The following is a 26167-nucleotide window of genomic DNA, read 5'->3' as shown; positions in this document are numbered from 1 at the left end:
GATGAGTATCAGAAAATACGGTGGGGGGGGGGGGGGGAGGGGTTGCGACATCAAACCGGAGAAGAAATTGCGGAAGCAACAGCATCAGTCTTTCGCCACCTGCTTTGGGGAAATGGTTGGTTTGCGTGTTGAGGGTTGATCATTGCTGGACACGAGAGGCGAATTTTAATGGCATTGGACCTCATTTTATGGTTTAGTTATAGGTTATGTCATTTTTTCCTTTATTTCTCACAAAAAATTGAGGTCTTATATAAGTATTTAGCTTACTTTAGCCTACTTTTTTTTTGTTGAGTTTTGGTAATTACTCAGTAAGTCGAATGTCGGGAATATTTGGCCTAATCTTGAAATGAAATAGTATTTTGGGGTGGCGGTGGTAGCTGTGCTACTGTATGCTATTACTGATTCTAAAATGTCGATTTGCAATTATCAACTAAAAACTAAATTTTGAGAGAAAGCGTTGAGTTAAAAAAAAAACGAAGTGTTGTTTTCCTTACAAATCTGTAGTGATAACACATATTGTACGTTGATAAAGTATCAGTTCAGAATATATCCTGCATATTAAAGGTATTTATAGAAATTGAGTCAATGTAAAAGTAACAATAAATACATGGCGCTCATTTGAATCTAGTAAAATAAGTTTAGAATATATCCTGCATATTAAAGGTATTTATAGAAGTTGAGTCAATGTAAAAGTAACAATAAATACATGGCGCTCATTTGAATCTAGTAAAATAAGTTTAGAATATATCCTGCATATTAAAGGTATTTATAGAAATTGAGTCAATGTAAAAGTAACAATAAATACATGGCGCTCATTTGAATCTAGTAAAATAAGTTTAGAATATATCCTGCATATTAAAGGTATTTATAGAAATTGAGTCAATGTAAAAGTAACAATAAATACATGGCGCTCATTTGAATCTAGTAAAATAAGTTTTTATTTACAGAGTATTTTTTAATAAAAATACAAATATGGTGTGTGATTCTGTAACAGTATCGACTCGTGTTCACATGATTCTGTAGTGTTAGTTCGTTAATTATAAATCAACCTTAAACAAGTGTGCAGTCATTATAATATAAAAAATATATACATGTATTATCTTTTTAACATTTTATTAAACGACATAGAATCAATAAAATGATCAAACTCACATTATTAAACAGAGGTCGCGGACCCTTCCACTCTGGGAATCCGTACAGGTATTCTGAGGGGTGAGGAATCCGCGAAAAATGCTGGAGTTGTCTTATACATATTTTAAAAAAACGTTTAAAGCGTAATGTCTAATAAAAACTATGAATAATATCTAATAAGACCTGTTAATAATGCCCGATAAAAACTGCGAAGAAAGTCCTTCAGTCAGTGTGAGAATAGTTGGCGGATAACATCATTCTATATTTTGTAGACTTGAACATATTTCTAATAAAATTTACCCTATATTATTTTGTTAGGCGCGTTAGCATATTGTTGAGCGGAGATTGGGGAAACCCCCAGTGCCGTTAGACCCTTAACACGCTATACATTATGCATAATGTTGACGGCAAAACAGTCAAACTGACCAAGGAGCTTAAATACCCAGGGATACTAATAGACTCCAATTTATTATTCAGACCACACCTTCTTTACTTGAGGGAAAAGCTCAGGAAATATACAGCCATGATTGCGAGGATCTCAAGACGAGAATGGGGGCTAAAACAAAAAAACATTGGGACTGTATTACCGAGCTGTTTTCATCCCTGCGATAACCTATGGTTCGCCCATCTGGTACTACAGGGCAGTGACAACTGTCAATAGAGAAATCCTAGATACTATATAAAGAAATATACTGCTTACCATCACCCATGCCTGTTGCACGATGAGCACCCATACCCTACGCTGGCGGGAGTCTGTCTGCTGGACCTAGAAGTGGTCCGCTGTGGACTAATGTATTGGCTTTCAAGAGGAACCCAGGTCACATTTTTTTGGGTATACAATCGACCCAGAAAACAGCAAGAAGCAGGAGAAACAGAGAGTGGTGCTTCACCTGCGGTAAGCATGGCAGGAGAGATGGTCAAACTCAGATAAGGGATAAATAACACGAAAATTTATCCCTGAAGTTATCAGACTCTACCCGAAAACCCCACAGTGGTTACACCCGGGACTCAAGACGGCTTATATTCTAACCGGACAAGGCGCGATTAATGCGAAGCTCAATGCAATGAAAATGGTCGTTGAGATACCCAACATGCGGAGAGCTGAAAACTTTTCAGCACGAACAATACGAAGACCTTCGCTGCATAAGCTGGAGGAGGAGTACAAAGCATATAGTAAATTCGCACAAGACTTATTTGCGAGAAGTTGCCATCCAACGCAATGATGCCGACCAAGATGACTAGAAACCACCTGACGCAACAACCAAGCCTAAGCTACTCAAGGCAGATAAACGAATCCAGCACTTGGGAGACCTGGGCAGCACTCCGTAGGATGCGCACGACAAAATACCCGATAATGCAAAACCGGAAAGCACTAAAGAATTAGATAAAAAGAACAACTGAGAACAAAAAGGCATCCTGCCCGAAAGTGATCTACCCGGAACTGACTTCACGGACTTAACAACACAAATGAAACTAGACAAATGATTTACCTGGACCTTACCTCATTGACCTGACTCCACCAAGGATATCAGTGCTTTGAGAGGAACTACCGACGCCGGGATGGCATAATGCAAAGACAACACTACAGGATAGAAGAGCGATCGTCAGTACACTCTGGTGCTGACACTTTACTTCCCCCTTTCCTTTCTCCTTTTCATCTGATGGAGTAAACCTCCATTGCAGTATGGGAACACCTTCCCTTTGGTTCTCTTATTCTAAACTATTTCACCCCTCCTCTCCCTCAATCTCTAGACCCCACTCACTCTAACTTTTTATTTTTTAACCATAGCTCCTTGCCACTGAAATCTTCGGAAACTAGGCGGCAGGGTCTGCCAGAGTACCATTGCGATCCCTATATTGCCTGACCTGTCTCCACGTGGCTAAGGATGGGCAACAGAGGGTCCCAACGGCTAAATGGTCAGAGGAACAACATAACACGACACGACACTACACAACACTAAGATACACTCACACTTTTTGAAACCTTTAGCCTTCACAGAGTACTGTGACACACAAGCAGAGTACATAACGCGGAGATGGGGGGGGGAACCCAGGGCCGTTAAACAATGAACACTTTATCATTTATCCTTTATGCATAATGCGCCTATTGTCTTCACATGGCCGGCCGTCCGTCCGTCTGTCTGTCCGTCCGCATACAATAATAACTTAGCTCCTAGTGAATGGGTTTTCATGAAATTTTATCCTTAGATCTTTTAGAAAGAGTTATCGAGCATTCCCAAATTTCATTAAAATTGGAGCAATATAAATCCTTAATTATTATTTTTTTTCATACATATGACATACGCTATCCACATAACGTATACAAATAGCTGAAGCACCGGATAGTACGTGTATTGCCATGCGCTGGTTGTAGGAATGAACGAGCAGTGGTGGATGCGCGGAAACGAAATATTTTCTGCCAGCAAAATATCGCTTGTAGCTGCTATAAGATTGAAGGAAGAGGACCTCGTTGCCGCATAGCTCTCTTTCGGCATATTCCACACATTCTCAATAGCATTGAAATCAGGTGGATGTGGGGAACAGGGAAGATGGTGGAAATCCTTGTATTCTCCGACATACTTGCACGATTCTGGCACGATGTGCTATTGCATTTTCATCCATAAAGTGGCCATCACCTTCAGGATAAAAGTGTAACGTTGAAGGGTGCAGTAGATCTAATACAAAATTCAGATATGTATCCCGAATGACACCCGACCATCCACCGACGCCGATTTTATCAACGGACCCGTTCTGTGCCAACAGAACATTCCCCATACCACGATCCACCTCCAGATTCTTGGGTTATCTTAACAAGGCAAGTAGGATCCATAGCTTTGTGAGGTTCTCGCCACACTCTCTGCCTACCATCAGTGCAAAACAAAGCGTATCGTTAGCCATCTGACTTCATGACTTTCTTCTATTGTTCCGCTGCCTAATCACGATGTTCTCAACACAACTGCAAGCGAATTTTATTGCTTTTCTCTGAAACAAGTATTGGCGGACGACTGCCAATACACAATTTCTTTATTCTCTGCGCATGATACGGGTTGAAATAGGGCAGTTTTGGGTTTAGTTCAATTCTGATGTTATTTTCTGTGCACTGGATATCCTGTTGTGTCGTACCGACCTCTTTAGAGCACGACAGCTTTGCTCTTTAAGTATTGCTTTTCTGCAACATTCATGCCTTTCAGATATGGAAGAACCGCTTCATTTCCTGTTCATTAAAAACCTTCGAGATGGATGCCTTTGAGAAACCAGTTATATCTCTTGTTTCTTGAATCGTGGTTCCTGCTAAACGTGCACCCACGATAAGACCTTTTTCAAAATCTGGTAGATCAAGAGTTTTTCCCATTCTGGCATTAGATTACTGAAGTCAAATAGAATGTGCAGTCTTTATGTTCAATAAAGCAGCATGTCATTACCCCACGTCGCAGTTTTCTTTGCACTATTTGCATTTCTTCTGTTCTGACTGTGTCTTAATACAAAGGTTCGTGTTTTTTTTTTTTTTTTTTTTTTTTTTTTTTTGTGGCCAGTGTGTGCATTATAAAAGCAAATTACATACGTTCTTTGCTTCCCCGTTAATTGTAACTTGTTTGGAAGTATCTTATTTGAAACTTACCATCCCTTTCATAAATTTAAACTGATTTCGCAAAAAAAATGTGCATACCTTTTAATGTCATAGTGATAAAATGTATTGGCTATAGAATATTTTAACTTATGAAAACTGATTTAAACGCGAGTTAATTGCAGACCCATAATTTGCATTGACACAGTAAATTAAAAAAAAATTTAATTTTAATAATTTTCCTCCTTTTTTTAAAAACCGACTAGTTTACTTTGCATCTGCTCTAAAACGTAGCTTGATTGGTACGGTGATCGATTAGTTATTACCGACTCTAGTTTTAGTAATATTATTAATAAAAGCAAACTAATGCAAGGAATCCAGTTAGTATTAGTATTAGTAGTGGCCACATGGTGCAAGGAAGCCCATGGCTTATGCTGCACCAGCCAAAAAAAAAAATAAAATAAAATAAAATAAATAAAATAATTTTACAATACAATTTTATTTATCAAGAGAATTCGTTTACAATAAATGAACTTGTTGAGAAAAGTAAATTTCTTGACAACAAGTTGTAATTCTTCCTTTACAACAGTTTTGTACAAATTTGTTATCTTACAGAAAAGACTAATAATAAAAAAAATAAAAATAATAAATAAATAATAATAATAATAAATTAAAATAACAAAAAATAAATAAAATAAAATATTAAGAATAAAAACAAATTAAATAATAATAAGAAGAAAATTTTTAAAAATAATAATAATAAAAAGAAGAAAATTAAAAAAATAATAATAATAAAAAGAAGAAAATTAAAAAAATAATAATAATAATAAAAACGTTGGGTTGAAGTTAGATTCATTGTTGGCTACTGCGATGCTCAAATATTATTCTCTTCAAACGAAGCTTTCATAGTCCTTGTTTCGTGACATGGAGCGTTGTCATGTTGGAAGGTGTAGGGGCCGCTTCCATAAAATTAGCACAGTGTAGGACGCATCATTCATCGTTTCATGTATTTCGACCAGTAGACTTTGTCCATACTAGAGGACGGCACCCGGTAATAAAAGCTAAGCTAGGTGAATGCAGCCAAACAGTCCTGCATGAGTATGTGTACAGCTGGCACGTAGTGTTACTTGTAGCCAGCATGGGAAGACGTTGTGATATGATAAACTTTCAACGAGTGATAGAATGTGCATGCATATCTAACTATACATCTATGGAAGGTCCGTCCTTCAAGAACGGTTCCTTACCACTAATACATTCTTAAAATTAGTATTTTAATTTCTGTTGATCAAAATTTATATTTGCATACTTCAAATTTTTTACTTTTCATAATTAAATACAAAACTCCAACACTCTTATTACATGATACTAATAACATTCTAATCATATGGGTGTAATAATATTAATATATTAAGGAAGATACATAAAAGATAAATACAGAAAAAAGTATATTGTTAAAAACGGATATATTTCAAAAATCAATTTGATACTGTATTTTGTGACACACTAATTTTAAATATTGGGGTGAGTGGTGAGGGCATAAGTCTTTCATGTGCTCGGACCACACAGTATGAAAGAACGAGTCACACGGAGCCGCGGATTGGACACGCCCGTTCCACAACATGGTTCAACTATTCGTTTCGAATTCGCTGGGCCCGTTTTAGCAGCGGAACTTTGCTTGAAACAGAACAAGATGCATGCGGTCTGCAGTTGAATTTTTACTCATGCGTTACTATAATGCCATTATATTATTAACATAGTCGATATTTTATATACCATGTGGTTACCTTACGGCGTTCTGATACTTTTAATAACGTAGTGTACACATGTTGGGGAGGCGGATGGGACTGCATTTCCTTATAATAGCTCTGAGGTAAGATCCCACTTCAGAAGAGGACTCAAGATAATCACTAGTTACTTGTTTGCCTAATAGCATTCTATTGTTGACGTCATTGGCTAAAAACTGCTATTACAACGTGAACTTTTTGAAATCGCTTAGACAGTTCCTGTAGTCTGCCTAATTGCCAGCATACAACAACAATTGGCGGCAGCTGGACATATTTCGTTTGTCCATTGTATCTGTTCCTTTGACGTCATGACAATTCCTTCTTCCCCTTGTCTGGACATCGACAACAATGTATTCCACAGATTTGGCTTACATGTGGATTTCTTTTCTTTTTTTCCCCCCACTTTCTGAGTTGTCTCTCGTTACAGATTCTACCAGCACTTCATCTTCAATTTTTCACGATTGCTAATAAAACAAGTTTGACGACATACGAAATTTGTGCCACGTTTCAGCTTCCTTTATCGATTCTGTTATCTACGTCTATCTGTGGCAGGGAGCTAGCGACGTACTAGACAGAATGCGAATCAGTACACTCGTAACAATACTTCAATTTGACGGTTCGAAAGTACCATACATTCAAAAGCGACTGGATGGGGGAAAAAAAAAGAAAAAAAGGAGGGGAAAAAAAAAAGCCCCTCACAATAATGTATGGCTTTATTTCGAACAGTTAGCCACTATTTTCAAGAAATTCGCTACTTTTAAAGTATTATAATCGTTCAAATCCACCACGATGACATCCCATCAATAATCTGATGTCATATAAAAAAGAAAGACATTTAATTCATTGAACATACGTGACCATTGTACACGCGTAATATTTAAAGACCACGGAGACACAGAAGCTCATTAGTATCTTCCACAATGCAAACGACCTGGCTTCTTGTTTTTTTCCCCTCTTTCTTTTTTGATTTTAACAGTTTAACAACACGGAACAATTAAATAATTCCTTTGTGAGATAGTACGTGTTTGCTCGTGTACTTGAGCACATGAAGAAAGATTGTTACGAGAACATTGTTGTAATTGATGTCTTCTCCCAGAGGGACAGAGAAAGATGTACTTTTAGTCAACCTCTTTCTTCCAACGCCCTATCAGTCCTTACAAGCTAACCCTGAACCTGCCACGAACAAGCACGTTTCCTGATTAGCGTCACCTCAATACACACAACCCTCTGGACCGGTAATAGGACTCCGGAGTATCGACTTGCTTGTATTGCTGTCTTTCGTGGACTGCTGGGAATCTATTCATAATAGCTCAGCTTTTCTCGAAAGAATAGTACATACTGAATTTCTGCTTGGGTGATTAAATGCTTTCAAGTTAGCAGGATAAACATGGACATTTAAGACAAAGTAGCAAGCTTTTTTTTTTTTTTTTTAAGAAGCACAATTACAATCACATTAGCATTACGTATAGTCTAGTTATAATTATATTAATTGGCTCAGGTAATTACTCGTCGCTATGCAGTCTTATGATAGTTAAAGTTAATTAGCTTCAAGCTATCGACATGTGGTGGTCTTCGGGAATTCTTTTCCCTACTTTTCTCACATCACGTTTGAAAGCACCTTGGTGTAAATCTATTGCTACGCTTTTTAAAACTTTTTTTCCGAAGCTTTGGAAATTGCGAATTCTATGCAATATTCGTGACGTCATTTGTGGTCATCATTCTTGTTTGATGTGCTGAACTACCTAGAATAGAAAGGAGCATGTCGCTTCCTCTCCATTTACCTGATAGCTTCTTCATGTATTACTTGTTACGTTATTGTCGCTTTTCTTGAATATGACATGCGTTTATCAAAACGTGCTGAAATCGGTTTCATTACTTGTTCGCCTACTCATATCTTATACGTTTTGTTTAGTTCACGCAGACACGGTGTGTCAGTTCTAATAAAATCACTAACTCTGAATGCATTTGTGATATTGTTAAAGAATACCAGTTTTGTTACCTGAGCGCATAATTTATTTATGGTATAACTTCCTAAGTACAAACCAGAAGAGCACAAGAACAGGCAGTATCCTTATTCGGCAACGCAGTTCATGCTAAGCCAGTAGTAGAGTTTTTCTAATCATGGACTACTATCAGGTGCAAAAATGTAAAACGCATTCATTTTCATTTGATCAGCTTTCCGTGTGGGTGTAATCCGATACTTACTATGGAAGGAACATGCATTTGTAAAGAAAAGCGTGCGTGTTGACACACTAAGGAGTGAATTAGGTTTCTGTGTATTCAGTTAGTTTCTACATGGCTTTAGGTTTTACTTCGTGTTTTTTTTTTGCTTTTCTATTCTTATAAAAGCATATAAATTTCTACCTCACCTCAACATTCTTTGTTAAAGTACATGCGTGAGTGGGTTTGTAATTTTAGCTAATCAGGCTCCTTTTACAGCCTTTGATTTGTGTGGAACCAACGCATTCAGAATTTTACCTACATCAAGATTATTTCATTGATTATTTTGAAATCTGCTCTCTCCTCCGTAAAGAAGCAATTGAACAAGCCATATCAAGATTTCGTGTTCGGTGCAGTGTGTACCCCTTGCCTACACCACGGTATTTCAAAGGACAATATGCAAATTGAATTACTGAGTATTGTTGGTCGATGAAAACAATGGCGGTTGAATAATTAAGTTTCCGTACGTCTCTGCATTTTACAATGTTGAAATATCGCGAAGCTTGCTGATCTCACGGGAACCTTGTTATGTTGAGTGAACGGCGTGATGCGAGAATATAAAATTACGAATACTCTATATTTAATTAAATAAATAACACACAACTGCCCCGTTTTGAAAGCAATACTTCATTTTCATTTATTGATTTTGTAAAGCAGTCTCTCTCTCAACATTATAAAGTGAGTGATATGAATTTCTCATCGTAGAGGCAATAAACGGATTGCTGCTTTCAAAACGTGAAGTTAAGTGTTATTCGTGTAATTTAATAGCATTTTAGTCACAGGAACGTTCTTTTAAGGTATGTACACTACTGTGTAAATTTTATAAATTTACACAGAAGTGTACGCACAATAAAGATTAAATTCTGATTAAAGAATTAGAATAAAATTATGAAACAGTGTTCTACAAATAGAAGAGATGCTGGATATAAGAGCGCATTTATGTAGTAACGATTTGTCCTTTCATATTGTGTACAGCAAGCCTTTGTTAGAATTCCGTCCAGATGGCAATATTCAGTTTTAGGCCTGACGTAGCCCGAGTGGTTATGAGCGAGAGTGCGGTAGCGCACATTCGTATTAGTAGTGGCATATGATGCAAGAAAGCAAGCTTATACAGCATCAGCCAAAAAAAAAAAAAAAAAAAAACTTACCATTTCACCTATCAATTCGCTCCCGAACTTGGTCCAGTTTTTCGTTGAATCTTTTTAAGCTGTTAATTTCCACAACGACAGATGGAAGTTTGTTCCAGCAATTCCAGCTGGCTAAAGGCAAATTTCCGCACATCTATTCTGCAACTGTCTTTCCTCAGTTTGAATTTATGCTCCATCGAGTGCTTAATCTGATCAAAAAGAAGAATCCCATCAGCATTGAGCTTGCTCAAACTATTCAAAGCCTTATACATCTCAATCAGATCACTTCGCAGGTCACTAGTCTCCGACGCTGCAATTTGCGGAACTTAAGCCTTTCCTGGTAAGAACACCCCTTTGTTCCCCTCACCAATCTCGTTGCCCTTCTCTGTACTCGTTCCAGCAACGAGTCCTTCCTAAAAATCCTTCCTAAAATGAGGCCACCAGACCTGTACGCAGGTACTCAAGGTGTGGCCTGACCATTGCCTTATACAAAGGGATAATTGCCTCATTTTCCCTGCTAGCAAAATTCCTGTATACCATTGACAAGACCCCATGAGCTGCTCTGAAACTCCATATCTGACTGTACAATTACCCTTAGGTCTTTTTCATTTTCCACTATTCTGAGTGCAGTACCGCACAGTTGGTACGTTACTTGGGGGGTTACTGCTACCCATATACAGTACTTTGCATTTGTCCAAGTTAAAATTCAATTGCCACCTCGCAGCCCATCTGCTCAACTTCTGTGAATCCTGTTGCAGCAGCGTACCGTCATTACTGTCATTAACAACCCTGCTAACCTTTGTATTATCTACAAACTTGGACATTAAGCATGATATACCTTCATCAATATCATTGATAAGTATAGAAAACAACAATGGTCCCAACACGCTCTTTGGATTGTGGTTCAAGCACGCGTGACTACTAAACACGATTAACGATTGTATTCTTAATTTATTGTAAATTCCTCTGACCGGGGTGGTCGTTTCGGAGTATAAACAAGAACATGATGAATTTTTATTATTATTTTTTTACATTAAAGTTCTTTAAAACATGCAAAATAGCTATCTGTTTAAAATAAGAATGATTCCACTGTGCGAGTCTGCGACATCGATTAATTTTATTTCTTCTTTTTAGGATAAACCAGAGCCTTCATAAGAGTAATAGTGTGGAGGCACCTACGAGACCGGAAGGCGCCCAAGAATTAAGAATATAATGTTTTAGGTTCATATGATATAGTTAATTGAGAGGAAGGGAGATGTAGAATCTTTAATAGCCACCTCAGATGTAGAAATATCTCATCGTGGCTCTGGTGTAACCTGTCATTTTAGCGTCAACTTCCAGGCTTTGATTTGTGTTTTAATTTCGCAAAAACAACTACGGTTATAATGCGCCAGGTCTTCCAGGCAATTTTTTGGTGTGTAAAGTAATAAGGATAATGGAAACAGGCTAAATCCAAGTAATATCGAGGTAACAGCTTGGAAAATAACACTATGATGGAAACATCATTAAAAAAAAAAAAAAAAAAAAAAAAAATCCCAAATAGCTGTTACAATCGTTCTAGTCACTTTGTCCTAGGGATACCAACCCATCAATATAACATACATTGAGTGATCACTGAATTAAGACCACCCATATGAAAACTGAATGCGACCCGTTGACCCCGTGAGGTACGAGAGTGCGCAGTTAGTCGACCTACGTAGCATAGATAAGGTGTCAGTGGGTCAGTAGGTAGTAAGCCGACTGGGCTAACCGGATGGGTAAAGTGCCTCCCCGGAAACCCAAAGGTCGCGGGTTCGAATCGCGCCTCGGGCTTGGATCAGATTAGTGCAAAAACCATGGGACTTTGATACGGACAGATTGTAGCTGCTCGACGAGCTGGTGCCTTGATTTCCCAAACAGCTGAAATGGGGTGTTCGAGAGCCACCGTAGTTAAAGCGTACCAGGACTAACGATCCGACGGCAAAACTGCAAAGGTCAGTGAAAGGTTGATGTTCGAGGTGAGCGCCGGGTCCCGACGACGCGAACAGGGGCAGCACTGTTGAAGAGTTGACTACCCAATACAACATGGGCCAGCCCGGAACAATATCTGACATGACTATGCGTCGCACGTATGGGCTATACCAGCAGACGACCCCTACGGCATCCTCTCCTAACCAAGATTCATCGGCGTAAAGACTCGCCTGGTGCAAAGAGCATGCAAGTTGGACGTTAGAAGACTGGAAGAAGGTGTGTTGGTCGGATGAGTCATGTTATTTACTCCACACCGTGGATGGTCTGTGTACGGATTTGGTGTCAATGCCATGAGGCTCTTGATGCATCATGCACGGTATCAAAAGTTCAGGCCGGTGGAGGCAGTTGTATGGTGTAGGGCATGTTTCACTGACAGGAACATCGACTCCTGTTGCATGTGAACAACGTATCAGTGGTCTCAGCTGCTTGCTGACTCTGTACACCCCGCTATGTTACACTTTTTCTCAAATGGCGATGGTGTCTTCCAAGATGACAATGCGCCGAGCCATCGGGCACTTGATGTTCAGGAATGGTTTGAGGAACACAGTTCTGACTTCCGCATATCGATTGGCCTCCGATATGCTGACCGCACAGCTTGGTTGGCCCTACGTCCCAAACGCTTCCGACATCTTGTTCAATCAATGCCACGTGGGAAAAGGAGAACTACGAAGTATTAGGTAGGTGGTCATAATTCAGTGATCACTCGGAAATGATATACAGCGGGCCGGCAACTTGGATTAGAACTTACCGCCGCCACAAGACGGATTTTTCAAGGCAAGGTGCGTCTTTGTAATTCCACCTCAAAGATAAGTTTCTTTAAACATGTTCTTCAGAAGTAATTGGCGAGCCTGTAAAATGACTTTTGACAGAACTTTACCTACAGAGTATGGGGAAGTCACTGTAAACCGAAGAGGAAAAATTATGGAAACCACTGCTGTGAATAGGCATCATAGTTGGTGGTCAAAAAGATCTCACAAACTCCATGTCTTCGTGATTGGGCATTTCAGGAGTCATAGGTATCGGTATGAGATTATCGAGCATTGTTTTCATTTCACTGCAAGCGCTGCTGTTTCGAATTTTACTTTGATTGCTTGAAAATGGTACATTGCACATCGGTCGGGTGAACCAGTACTTAGAGAGTTAAGGTACTGAATCGCAATTGTGGATTGGCCCGCAAAGTTCTCAGTCTTACTCTCATAAATCATTCCTGTGATGCTAAAAAAATACTTAATTTCTCCCTAATGCTTTTTTCAGTAGATTTCCTCGAACCGCTCCTGTCTGTGGCTGAGAGTAACACGTGTATCCTTAACTGGCATAGTCTTTCTCAACATGAAAAGAAATGGCGTGTAATGTGAACTTTTCACCAGCAGTCAGCATAGTACGGAAATTATGTTTAGAACACCGACAGTTTAACAAACTTAAGCACGCTGTGCTGAGAGAAGCTGATTAAGGTACTGCACTAATCGTGTAATCGGAATTACGGAGAACGGAACGGTTTAAATATATTCATTGGGTGTGCATATTGGTGAGTTGTTTACTACGAGTTTATTCATGACACGGAATAATGGAACAGTGACTGCACTTGACAACATTGCAACGAATGATGAACACAGAGACCCCGCTGCAGGAAGGAAGCATTGGAAATTATGCTGGGGAGAAGGTGGCAGAGTATGAGCGGATTCAGTGGAGGGAAAAGGAATTAGTTATCCAAACTGAGCAAAACACAGGATGTAAATATAATGATAGATATAATTAATTGCTTTTAAACTGCAGTGATCAAAGAGATGGATATCAGGATGTGAAATTGCAGAAGTAATATCTGGAATGGTGTCAAGTAGGTGTAAACTTCTTTTCTTCGCTCAGATCCTGTGCATCTGGATTTGTTTGTTGATTTCAAAATAGATAATCTTCTGCTCTCCAGAGGATTATCGATGTTATTAGTTGGGGGGGGGGGATCATACTCCATATATTTTTTTTTTTTTTTTTTTTTAAACCTTAATTTTTTCATGTAATGTCTCAATATACACTGGAGGATAATATCATCACTAAATTTCCCTGTTGATTTAATCACTGAGATCAACATCTGGTGGCATATTTCCATCATGGCTCTTACAACAACTTTGAGTTGAAACTTAAATCAGTCACTGAAGATCAGTTCACGAAATACGCTATTTGTGATTAACTACAAAAGATGATATTATATGGAAGGTAAGTTAGTAAGGCAGGTTAGTAAACAAATTAAAGACTGATATGTAAATAAAATGTAAATATTGAAAAAGGAGCTGGAAAATTATACAGGATAATGGGGGGGGGGGAAACCCTAGTTAGTCAATTTTTGGTCGTCTCAATAAAGTGGTGATGCGAGATCCTGCTCGCTTCAGCTACTCTTATTACTCTCATTTATTTTAACTTGAAAGGCCCTAAATAAGTCATGCGCGGTCGTGAAGATAGCTTCAGTTGTTACAATGGGGGATCCAATTCACATTAAGTTACTGTAGCGGATGGGTACAGGTCAGAATCTGTTTCCTATATATTTTATTACAGACAAATTGGGTGAAATCTGTACCCGAGAATGTCCGTGATGATTTCGGTTGAAATAATTCCCCCTGTATCTTCAGACTTGAGTGAAAATTTGGCTATAATAAAAGTTACGTTAGAGATAACTGCAATTACCGAAGTGAAGGATTGTTCTGAGGGTGTGATGAGAAATCCTACAGTCACACAAACTCCCCAACCAGGAGATTTGGGGAGCTTCGATCCATCGCACTGCAGCTGTTGATATGCTTTTGGAAAGTGAGGGCATTGTTCCTATGGATTGGCCTGCTCGTTCCTTCGATCTACGGAAACAAAATGGTACAGAGGGACTTTATTTAAAAATGGCAACATAGCAGTGGCTACCATGATACAGATGCATCACTGCCATCGAACACTTATGGGACGCTCCGGGAAGACGCCTAGCGGCACGTCTACACCCACCAGAAAATGTTCACCAGCTGAAGATGGCGCTGACAGAGGAACGGACGATTTTACCGCAAGAACTTATCAACAACATTGTTCTAAGTATGGACAGGCGGTGCAAACCCTGCATCGACATTAGGGGTGTCCATATCTCCTACTGAGGACCACCACCCCTTCCCTTTGTTCCATCTCTGGCAGTGATGCATCTGTATCATGGTAGCCACTGCTATGTTGCCATTTTTCAATAAAGTCCCTCTGTACCGTTTTGTTTCCGTAGTTGTGTCGGTGTTGTTTCCTTCACCATTTCTGTACCTCACGAGGTTCCTTTGGTATGCTTTTCCCATATCCAGACCACATCTATGAGTAGCTACAGGTGAAAACCTGACTGGTCCCTAAAATTTGCACAGCAGTGTATCAGTTGATTATCTTCAGAAATCGATCTTGTCAATGCCTCGACGGTGTGCGTGCTGCTGTCATCAGGGCCAGAGGCGGTTCAACTAAATATAAGTTTGCATCTGGTGAACTTTTCATTTTGTTTTCCATTTAAAAGTATAAACTGAAGAAAATTGAGGGCTTCTGATAACATTTCAGTCCTAATTGTCGTGTTTACCAAAACTGTTGTATAAAGGTTTGCAAATGCTCAATTTGGAATATTTTGAGAGCACCTGTCAAATATTACTTAGCTTTGCCTTACCTATTAATAAATGTCATTTGTTTATATTTCTATTTATGATGCTAGTCATTAACGTAACATACCATCGCGAAAAAGGGTTAGAAATGTGAAATTTCTAGGTGATGCACTTTCTTTGAACACCAGTTTATTTACATTATATTTTTCTTTATCATTGATTTATATTTTTGTTCCAAACTTTGTGCTGCGGTAGAACAGTGGTAATAGTCACCGTAGATTGTGGAGAAATGGACTGAGTTTGATTCCTAGTAATGGGCCTTTTTCACAGCGTGGATGAATTAGTCGGTCTGGGCTGAAAGGTTTATATATTTTTATCCCCTTGCCCTAGTAATTTGGATTTTTCGTCCAGAAAACAGCAAAACGACCGAAGAATACAGTACATGCAGTTACAGACAGAATGTGCTGACCCGTCATAGCCTTAGGTGCTTTGGCATTTAACACACAGCTACTCTAACTTATAAGTAATTAAATGTTATGTAACGTAGTCGTGTTCATAAGTCAACTAGTAAAATCAATATTCTACTTTAAAATTAGCTCTCACAGTTAGTAACGCACGCATAGCTTTGCCACGCTACGCCTTGGAATAATCTTTACATTCATTTGTTCTTCAAACTATGTGTTTATTCGTAATGAATAAAATAATATATTAAGGTTGGCTTTGCTAACACCAACCTAATACCTCTTGTGCCGTCTTTTGCCCGTAATACAACGTTTGCTCATCTTGGCATGGACTCAACACAACGTTTGCAGGGTGTCTTGTAGTAGTGCTGCCCATGCCTTGCTCAATGTGCCCAGTAGTTCTCTCATATTGCCAAATAGATGGTAGCAATACCGAATGTTTTTTTCCAGTAGGTCCCAAACTTACCCACTTCGGTTAGATCGGTTGAGTTGGGGGCCCATGGGAGGACGAAGAATTCATTTTCATGTTCCTGAAACTAGTCAGCAACCTACCGGGCCTTGTGGCATGGCGTGTTGTCTTGTTTCTATACGTCGAAATTGTGGGGATATACTGTTATCATGAAGGGGTATATTTGATCGGCAATGAGAGAAAGGTAGGTCTTCCCATGGAGTCATTGATTAACGGTGATCAGAGGATGGTATGCCACGAAAACAGTCCTCAACCCATAACACAATCGACTCCAACCTGACAAACATATTCAGTGCATCCAAGTGCCACGGCTTCATTCCTTTTTTCAAGTGCGGATAAGCGCATTATCACGATAGAGTTAGAAACGGGATTCATTAGATCAGGAGACATATTTCCACATGTTGATGGTCCAGTGTTGCTGCTGATGTGCCTATGTAAGGTACAGTTTCTTATGTTTTAAGTGAGCTTGAGTATCCGTGACAGCTTTCGACTGCCATAGCTTGACGTGATAATGTTCGGTGCATAGTCCATCTGGATATTGATTTTAATGTTTCTATGCTGCACTGGTTATTTGGGCCAATGTGCTGGACCGCTGCTCTGTTACGTGACGAGATATATGACACTTACCACGGGTGTCGACCACTTTTGAGCTACTCGCTGTAGACTCGTGACATCACAAACGTGAACACTTAACTATTTTAGCTGTTGTCTGCTTTCTTTCTAAGAAAGAAAGAAAGAAAGAGGGATTTTTTTTTTATTATTATTATTATTAATTATCCACACGGGATGGATAGGAAAAGGCTAGCAGGAGCGTGCTAGGGCTACTAGTGCTAGCATATCAAGAGAAGAAGAGAGAGAGAAAAAGAAAAGAACTGATTTCTTCCCATGCAAGACGAACGAAGTGCTGAGTCGGCATTAAGCCAAGCGGCCATTAGTTATTGAATTGCAGAAGCTTCTAGGATGATCCTCCTTCGACACTTGAATACCTCCGCCGCAAAGTGCTGTAGTGCACCTAAGTTCCTTTGGGATTGTACCAGGAGTTCTACTTGGTCAGCAGAAAATCTCGAAATTGCTACCTGGAGAGGCGCCTCCGTAGCCAGGTGGGAAGGAGCAGTAGTGCGTAGCACACGCTTCTTGATTAGACCGGGGTTCGAGCCCGTCACCACCAAATACGGAGGATGCGGAAAGGTCAGGGAATGACCACCGCATATCCCGGAGCAATATGGCCTTAGTTGCTAATGCTCCTAAAAACCAAAATAACAATAACTAGCTACCTGGAGTTGTTGTCTATGGTCCTCGTAGATAGTATATTCAAAGAGTAGATGTTCCCAACTCTCGACAGACCTACAGAAACAGAGATCGGTATTTAGTAGACCTAGTTGGTGGAGTTTCTGGTTGAGAGATCCATGTCCAGTGACCAGAAAGGAGGTTTCCATGCTGATTGAGAACCACTTGTTGACCGCTTTGCTGGTTGCGAATGTGACATCGGGTATAAATGTTCTCGTAACGACACCTTTTGTGGTCGTGTCCCATCTTGTCTGCCAGAAATTGATTAGCTCGTTATAGCAACGAGCTCTTTCCTGTTTGGTATCACTGCCCAGGTTGAGTTCAATATCCAGTATTTCAGTTGTGATTCTTTTCTTCAGGCGGTAGGCAAGTCCTCTATAGATAAGGAATAGATACAGGGGGATGTTTCCAGATATTATTTGCAAAGCTGCAGTTGACACAGTTCTAGAAGTGCGATGGGTAGCAAGAATAATGCTTCTCTGGATGGAGTTAAGCTTCTGTTTGATTTTGCAATTGGTCGCTACGTGTAACCACGCACCTGCAGCATAGGTGGCGATAGGTAAGAAAACAGCTTTATAATAACTGTAAGGTACGCTTAGAGAGACTCCAGTCGCTTCTGGAGATACTGATAATTGAGGCAGAGAATTTTCTGATTTTGGCATATAAATGTTGCAAGTGTGGTAAGAAGGATAGCCGGTGATCAATAACTACCCTGGTCTGTGTCACCAGGGGGGAGTCGTATCCCGTCTATCTTGACCTGAGTCCTGGTTACGTGTCCATCCTTGCAGACCATCTGCATCCCTTCATGGTCATCGTGAACCCACAGTGCAATGGACTCTTCCAGCAGGACAATGCGCCTCCCCCCGTGGTGACTAGAACATGGTTCGAAGAGCATTCCGCAGATTTTACCACCATAGAATGGCTTGCCCGTTCAGCGGGGAGGCCATTCCATGTAAATACAGAAAAGTAAAGGAAAAGGTAGAAAAATGGACCGGCTTAAGCAATCCGGTTTTACAGTACGCGCTCCTATATGTTTGAAATTTTATAATTAAAATTTCGTATATGAAATTTTATAAATAATACAACTTTCTTTCTGTGATATGTGTTCTGCATATAAATCAGTATTTACTTTCGGAAATTGTTTATATGAAACGCTCTATTAATTGCATATATATCATGTATTTAATTAAGTAGACTAGAGTAAGGAATGACTGCACATAGCAGTAATGTGATCACTTGATTGCTTGTCATAACCTGCCGACCTTTAACTGTACGTTAGAGATTCTCCCTTGTTTACAGCATAGACTGGCACTGGTATAAAGCCACTACTGAAGTTCATGGCTCACTTTCTTCTCTTTCTTTTTACAGGCTTTTCAAGTGAGGAGTTGATGTGATCGCTACTGTCTCATTTAGATCGCCGTGCGCACCAGATCGCCGGAGATGATTGCATTCGCCGGTCCGTAGCTGTTTGTACGGCTTCTGTGGCAGCAGCCCGAGTTCCTTGTGTCGACTTCTCTCGTACTCGTTCGATTCCCTCTATTTCTGGAAGGGGGGGAGAGGGTAAAAAATGCAACGTTTGTGTGTCGTCGACGTTGCTGCCGCTGTTCTGGACGCCACGCTGACCTCTCACCTTCGAACCTCATAAACGTTTCCATTCCCCCTCCCTCCTTCTTAACAGTCACCACCACTACCACTAATGAGGGACCTGGATGAAGAAATAAGATACATTCACCACGCTGCTCGATCATCTGCTTATTAGCGGAGTACCTGCCGATGTTCTTGTGTTACGGAAGTGTTATTTATCGTCGCGAGCATCCCGTGGACGACGGATGAGCTTTCTGTGATACTGTGTGGAGATGGATGCTGCGGAAGTTGGAAAATACCTAACGGAACTGAATCAGAGGATTCGCAAAGGATGTACTGCTCACATTGCCGCGGAAGGAAGGCTCTATTACATGAAGTAAGTGTTTAAGTTGTACTCTGTTAATTAGATCTTTAATTGTCAATTTGCACTTTGAGTTTGTCAGTTTGCACTTAGAAATACACTGGTTACTGACTCATCCAAGGTAGGTTTATTTTCTTTGTTTTTATGCGCATGCTGCAACTTGAATGAAGGGATTATTAAGCACTCTTGAAGAAGCCATTCTAGTTGTTTGACGCTGGTTACCGACATCTAAATAGCATCATTCGTCTTCTGCATGATCCCTGATTTACGTCTGTTTGCGCTAAGTGTAATTTCTTTTATCATGTGATCTTGCCTGGCTGGTGTGCAGCACTACCTAATCTTGTTGGTTGGCGACCGAGGTTGATCTAATATAGCGTTGCTGCTGATGAAAGCATAAGCAAGCTCTCTTGTACTCGCGTCTGCTATTCATTTTGCCTTAGAGAGTAGCTTGCTTCCAATATAGTACACTGAGTTTACGGTTACTCCTTCCAATTTAGGAGGTAATAGTAATTTTAATATTGTGAGTAAAAAAAAAATTGTACACCTTTCGTGGAATTTTCTTAAGATTTTCGATTTAGCCACGGTCTAGCGCCTTCTTCGAAGTATGTAAAGGTAATTCGTAGTAGCTGTGCTTCCAAGATTCACCCCCCCTCCTCCTTTCTAAACGTAACAGTTCACATTTTATGTATCTTTTGCGTTCGGTTAAAAAATAAAACTAAATATAAACGTTTATAACAATTTAAATTCTATCTCGAATAGTGCCTAATTAATGATAAGGAACTGTTCGCGCGGCCCTCTTCTTCTAGAATCAATCCAGTAAGCGACCTTCATAATTTTATCTGTTTGGACCCCCTAGTCAAAAAAGGTTGTACTGCTCTCCTCTGCTGTAGTGTGTACTACAGCAGAGGAGATAACATGTAGCAAGTACTGCTTGGCACGCCACTTGTATCTGTAGGTTTTTGTTTTGGGTTTGTGCTAAACGCTGTTAAAACTGAGCTGCGGTTCGAAAATGACCCTACTGTCCCTTAATGTGGTTACAATTAAAGGGATAATATTAAGAGATAATGTTATTTGTCCGTTTTTTGTTTTTTTTTTTTATTTTTTAACTAGAACGGTGAGAAGTAGTATATTAACTTGTGTAGACTGTCGGCAATAACCGCATTTGTTCTTGTTGGGGTGTCTCTGCTGCTCGATTAATCCTATGGAGGAGTTTCAGATCATTGGCGTAGCTGATGAATGGCAGCAGTAAAGAGGAGTCTAGGATGGAAGGTGGTTTATGGCACCTCAACGTTAATTGTTTCCGTGTAAGATCCTTAATTGCTTTTAGATGGAGTACCTTTGGTATTAGGGTGATTTTAAAAAATGAAAATATATTTTCCTTCGATCTGGTTTACTTGGTCACAGAGCTTCAGGACAGCACGGAGGTCAGTGCAGTCCAACACAGACTGAATATCCAGATAACTGTACTGCTCTGTCTTGAAGTGCTCCAAGAATTGTCTTGGTGATTCCGAACTCATTTAGAATAATCACTAACTATTAGTCATTCAATGTCAGTGCTGTCCGTATTTATTTTTTAATTATTTTTTATTTCTGGAAAGGCTGTCGAATGCAGTTTTAATTAATATTGATCCGCGACGCTGGATCATTGTTTAAACGAGAACTGTGAGAGGTAGGATATTAGATTCTTTAGACTTTCGGCAATGACTGCATTTGTTTTTGTTGGGATGGCCGTTGCTCGTTTAATCCGAAAGAATGTATAGCTTAGCAAAGCAATGTATAGTATAGTATAGAAAAGCAATGTATAGTATAGTATATTTGTAAAAGAATAAGAGAAGTTTACCTCATTATGATACGTAGTATCATAATGAGGTAAACTCCGTGTGTTACTCTCCAGAAATTAAAAGGAAAACAATTAAAAAATCGAAAATCTTACATTACAGTAAGAAATAATTAAAATTACTAAAAATTAATTTAACGAAAATTTTGCAAAACGATTTTACTTCCTGAAGCTGACATTACTTTTCGTCCGTATATCGTGATCACAGGAATGAAAATTACCGAATAGAGGTGAGCATGTAACTTAAATAGGGGTTATTTGTCTTCGTGCATGCGCGTAAAAGACCACGAATCGGAGATTAGATATGGCTGGCGAACATTAACAGAATTCTCATGTAATTTAATGTCGACGGTTTCTGCAGTTAATAAAAAAAAAAAAAAAAAAATTCTGTTTATACTCCGGCACGACAACCAAGTCAGTGGAGTTTTACAATAAATCGTCAATACAAATATTTATCGTATTTAGTAGTCACGGATTTGAACCCCGGTCCACTCAAGGAACGCATACAATGCACTCTCGCTCCTGACCACTGGGCTACGTAATAGTCTCGTATAATTACGTTGGACACTAAGTATTTTGGCTTCTTTAAATAAAAAAAGTATTTTTCATTAACGGCATGAAAGGCTAATTCTGACGCTGCTTAACGAGAAGCACGAACTGAGGCCGCGTGTTGATTAACACGAAAATTTAGAGGAAACCGCGTAGATCCCTGATAAGACGAGTCGCAATCACCGCAAGAAATGTTGTATACTAAGTCATTTATTTGTGTTGCGAACGAGGAAAGGATTGAGTTATTATTCAGTATAGTGTGTCATTTCCGTATTGGCCTGACTACAGTTTTAAATTCGGTATCTTTAAAGAATCTGTTAAGTTGTTTGTGCCACTGTTCAACGTAGGGTACAGAAATAAAAAATTTTTGATATTACTATTCTTGGTTGGTGTATTTTTTGTATTATATCCTTAGCTTGTACCCTAATTCTGTCTATTATAGCACGTGGGTAACCCCTGCTTAACAATCTGCTGGTTAATATTTGTATTTCTGAGCTCAAAGCAAATTCCGTCGTTGGATATTTTATAATAATTTATAGTGTAGTATAGCGTAAGCAAAGCAATATATAGCATAGTACAGCAATGGATAGTATAGTGTAGTGTGGGAAATACGAGGATGGCTCATAATCCGAAAAATTTGGCGTTTAATTCGAAAGAATGTATAGCAAAGCAATGTATAGTATAAGCAAAGCAATGTATAGTATAAGCAAAGCAATGTATAGCATAGTATAGTATAAGCAAAGCAATGTATAGCATAGTATAGTATAAGCAAAGCAATGTATAGTATAGTATAAGCAAAGCAATGTATAGCATAGTTTAATTTAAGCAAAGCAGTACGAGGATGGCTCATATATGAATGAGTGTTTCTTTTTGTTTATCGGACGAAAACATGAAACCTTAATTTTTCATGTCATTCCTTCAATGACATGAAACCAAGTCATTGAAGGATTAATGCTCATTGCCGTTGTGAGCTTTAAGTCAGGTAAAAATTAAGCGAATTTCATGTTTTTGCCCAATAAAAAAATCAGTACGAAAACGTAGATCTCGGCACTTCAAAGGCTTCAGTTTTTACGAAGGCAATTCCAGGCATCATACAGCAGCATTAACAATGAATACTGTGAGAGATCTGAAATTGGATGTGCTACTCTTCACTTTCTGTGGTTCGGACTTGGCTTCTTCTTCAAGAGGAGTGTTTCCATTTACAATGGGTTTCCTCAGCCTACAAGTTATTTTTTGGTAGGAATATTTTCTCTCCATAAAGTGCGGTTCAAGGTGTCTTGGTCGGTTAAACCTCGGGTTGTCATGCACTCCTGTACTCCATCCATCCATGTCCTCCTAGGTCTTCCTCTTCTCCTTCTTCCAGAAGGTATCCATTCTAGGACAGTCTTTGGATATCTGGTTTCTTGCATCCGTTTTACATGTCCATACTATGTTAAACGCTTTTCCTTGATAGTGTCAGTAATATTCTTTTTCGCTTCCATTTTCTCTCTTATGTCTTCATTACGTTTTCTGTCTCTTCAAAAAGTTCTTGTTGAGCGTCTCCAAAAATTCATTTCTGTGGAGAGCAATTTGTTTTCCACTCGCCTATTCAACGTCCAGGTTTCCGCTCCATACAATAGAAGTCTTTGTAAATCGTTTGAAATATAAGTTTCTTTGTTTTATTTAGGATATTTCTGCTCCATAGAACAGAATTTAACATGCCGATAGCCTTTCTGCCGTCTGCAATTCTCTTATTGATCTCTGCTTGGGGTGATCCATCACTTTGTAAGATTGATCCCAAATATTTGAATTTATCGACTTGTTTGATTTTAAAACCTGCATTATTTAGAATGTGTCCTAATCCTGAAGACAACATTTCAGTCTTGCTAAAATTGATTTTTAGACTCCATTGTTTATATTCCTCAAACAATTGACGACATGCATAGTCTGCATCTTCTAAGTCTTGTACTAACACCACGTGATCGTCTGCAAAAAGTAAATTGTGAATATAGGTGTTCTTATTAATCGGCAATCCCATTTTATTGAATTTTTTTAACCAGGATTTTAGGCAGTTGTCGATAGGACTCGGCTGTCTGTGATTATTTGTTTGAACTGTTAAAAGAGTGTTAGGCTGTTAAAAAAAATGGTGAAGAATAAAAATAGTGAGGCATTCATTGATACTAGTTAATTTCGGTTCATTTAATTGTGGTTCTCACAGAAATTGTGAAACATTTTAGAGAAAAGGCATTTGGAAGGTAGTAGAAAGGTAGCCGAAATGTTTACGTAAAGAGAGAGAGAGACATTTTGAAGATTAAAAATGTATGTGCTAGGGAAATTTTAGCCTTTTTTTTTTAAAAAAAACATTCTCATTTTATAGGGCCATGCTTCCATTTAGATTGACTTAATCCCTTGTAACAGGAAATATATTCTAAATTTTAGTAAATTTAACAAACTTTAATGAATTTATTTGTTACAAATAAATTCAGAAATTTCTGCTTATTCTTTGGGACTGCCAGATAGAGGTGGAGAAGGGAAGTTCAGTTCTTTACTCTGTAAAATTTATTTCATCACATGAATTGTAGTTCTCGTAGGATGATATTTTTACTTTTTTGCTGTTTCACTCGAAAATGTCCTGACTGGGATTAAATAGGAATAGTGGCAATATATTTGACACCTTTCTGGAATAAAAGAGGATTTCTTCGGCTTTGAAGGTATTTTTTTTATCTATTTAGTTGTTCTTGTAGTACAAGTGGATTCTCCCGACCGACAAGTAATGGGTATACTTGGTGTGCTCCAGTTACCAGTAAAAACATAGTAGCAATAGGATTAGCGAGACGGTTTGTTTCTAATTCCATTCTGAAACGAAAGTGAGGGCTATTTTATTGTATTTTTGTCTCCTGCTTCCTTATTTTTTGTTTATGCCATCCGCAAACTTCTTCATAGCTGCGAACCAAGTCGGCTTTATTCATCTTATTTGATCGCGAGTTGAGCACGAACTAATAACTTTACTCCGGCTGAATTCGGTGGCTTCTAATAACACGAGAAAAACTCTTTGTGCACGTTTCTGCTTCATTGCTGTCTTACGAGCAAGCTCCGTCACGAGTCTCTTCGCGTTGCTTCTCTATCCGTGCGGTGTGGGTGGGTGGGTGTGTATTCAGTTGATCGATCGGCCAACCTCAAAGTTTATTTTAGGTTTTTTAAAAGAACAAGATTCACTTGGACCCAGATGAAATTGTATGTTTAGACAAACCTCACCGAGACTCCTCTTATTCATATATGGCCAATTTGAAGCAGAAACTTTCGTGCCTTTTGATGTTTAAGACCATTCGTGTCGAATGTTCATTGTGTAATTTCACATCGTACCCTGCTGTATATACATTGAAAACTCCGGTCTCCGACAGATTTCCTGGTTGCTATGGAAACTGGTGATGAATGATCACAGATATTCTATTGTCAACCACTCTAAACGGTATGCTAAATTTCGCCCTAATAACATTTTCATAGAGGTACTCGATTCAGTAGGCATCGCCTTGGAAAACTTTCTGCAGAATACGAAGCTCTAGTAGCATATCATCTTCCTTCATGATGTTTACTTTCATGAAATCATATAATATAATAAAATTTGAGAAGAAGTAGATAAAGTTAACGAAAAAAAAAATTGTCAGTTTTATATATATTATAAATTTACTAAAAGCACAAGCTAATATTGACTGTTTCTTGATAAAGGGACATAGATCTGTAATTTAATGCCTTCAGCTAGACAGTATTTTATTGGAAACATCTTTCAAAATCTCACTGTTGGCATCCTGACACGAACGTTGGCAAGTAGGCGGGATGTACTGCCATTACTCACCAAACATGGCGCTTATCTGCCTTGTTGTCGTTCTGATAACATTCTTTTATTTTTATAAGAATCCATTTTTTAATTATTAGTCACCATTCAGGTGTCACCCTCAAAAATTGTAATCCTCTGGTAAAATGCTTGTAAAGAAATCGATGAGATGTCGTCCATTACGTCATGATCATGAACAATGGTTTCTGTGTTCTGTTATCATCTAAAAGTGATAATTATTGTTCTTTCCAACAAAAGCGTTCATAGATAGAAACTGTTAGTTCTTTCCCTTAATGGTTTCCACTGATGGAATCCATTCATACATAGCTGGACGTGCTACAAACTACTGTACTGCATGACTTGAACCCTTATCTCCAGTTCTTC

At 38.9% G+C, this 26167-nt stretch overlaps 1 protein-coding gene across 2 annotated transcripts in view; it reads left to right on the top strand.

Moving 5' to 3' along the window:
• The first annotated feature begins 19313 nt into the window (after window positions 1-19313).
• Window positions 19314-26167, top strand: part of LOC150082006 (uncharacterized) — a 521135-nt gene continuing 514281 nt past the window's right edge. For both annotated transcript variants that reach the window (XM_090379053.1, XM_090379052.1), the window contains exon 1: window positions 19314-19601. In XM_090379053.1, coding sequence (XP_090235179.1) covers window positions 19498-19601 — 104 coding nt within the window. In that variant the 5' untranslated portion in view covers window positions 19314-19497. The remainder of the gene's footprint in view (window positions 19602-26167) is intronic.

Source organism: Mastigoproctus giganteus, chromosome 8, assembly GCF_048544385.1.
Source record: "Mastigoproctus giganteus isolate SK-2022 chromosome 8, ASM4854438v1, whole genome shotgun sequence".
Taxonomy (NCBI): Eukaryota; Metazoa; Arthropoda; class Arachnida; order Uropygi; family Thelyphonidae; genus Mastigoproctus; species Mastigoproctus giganteus.
Note: the sequence above shows the minus strand (reverse complement) of the source record. Positions and strands in the feature narration are given on the sequence as shown.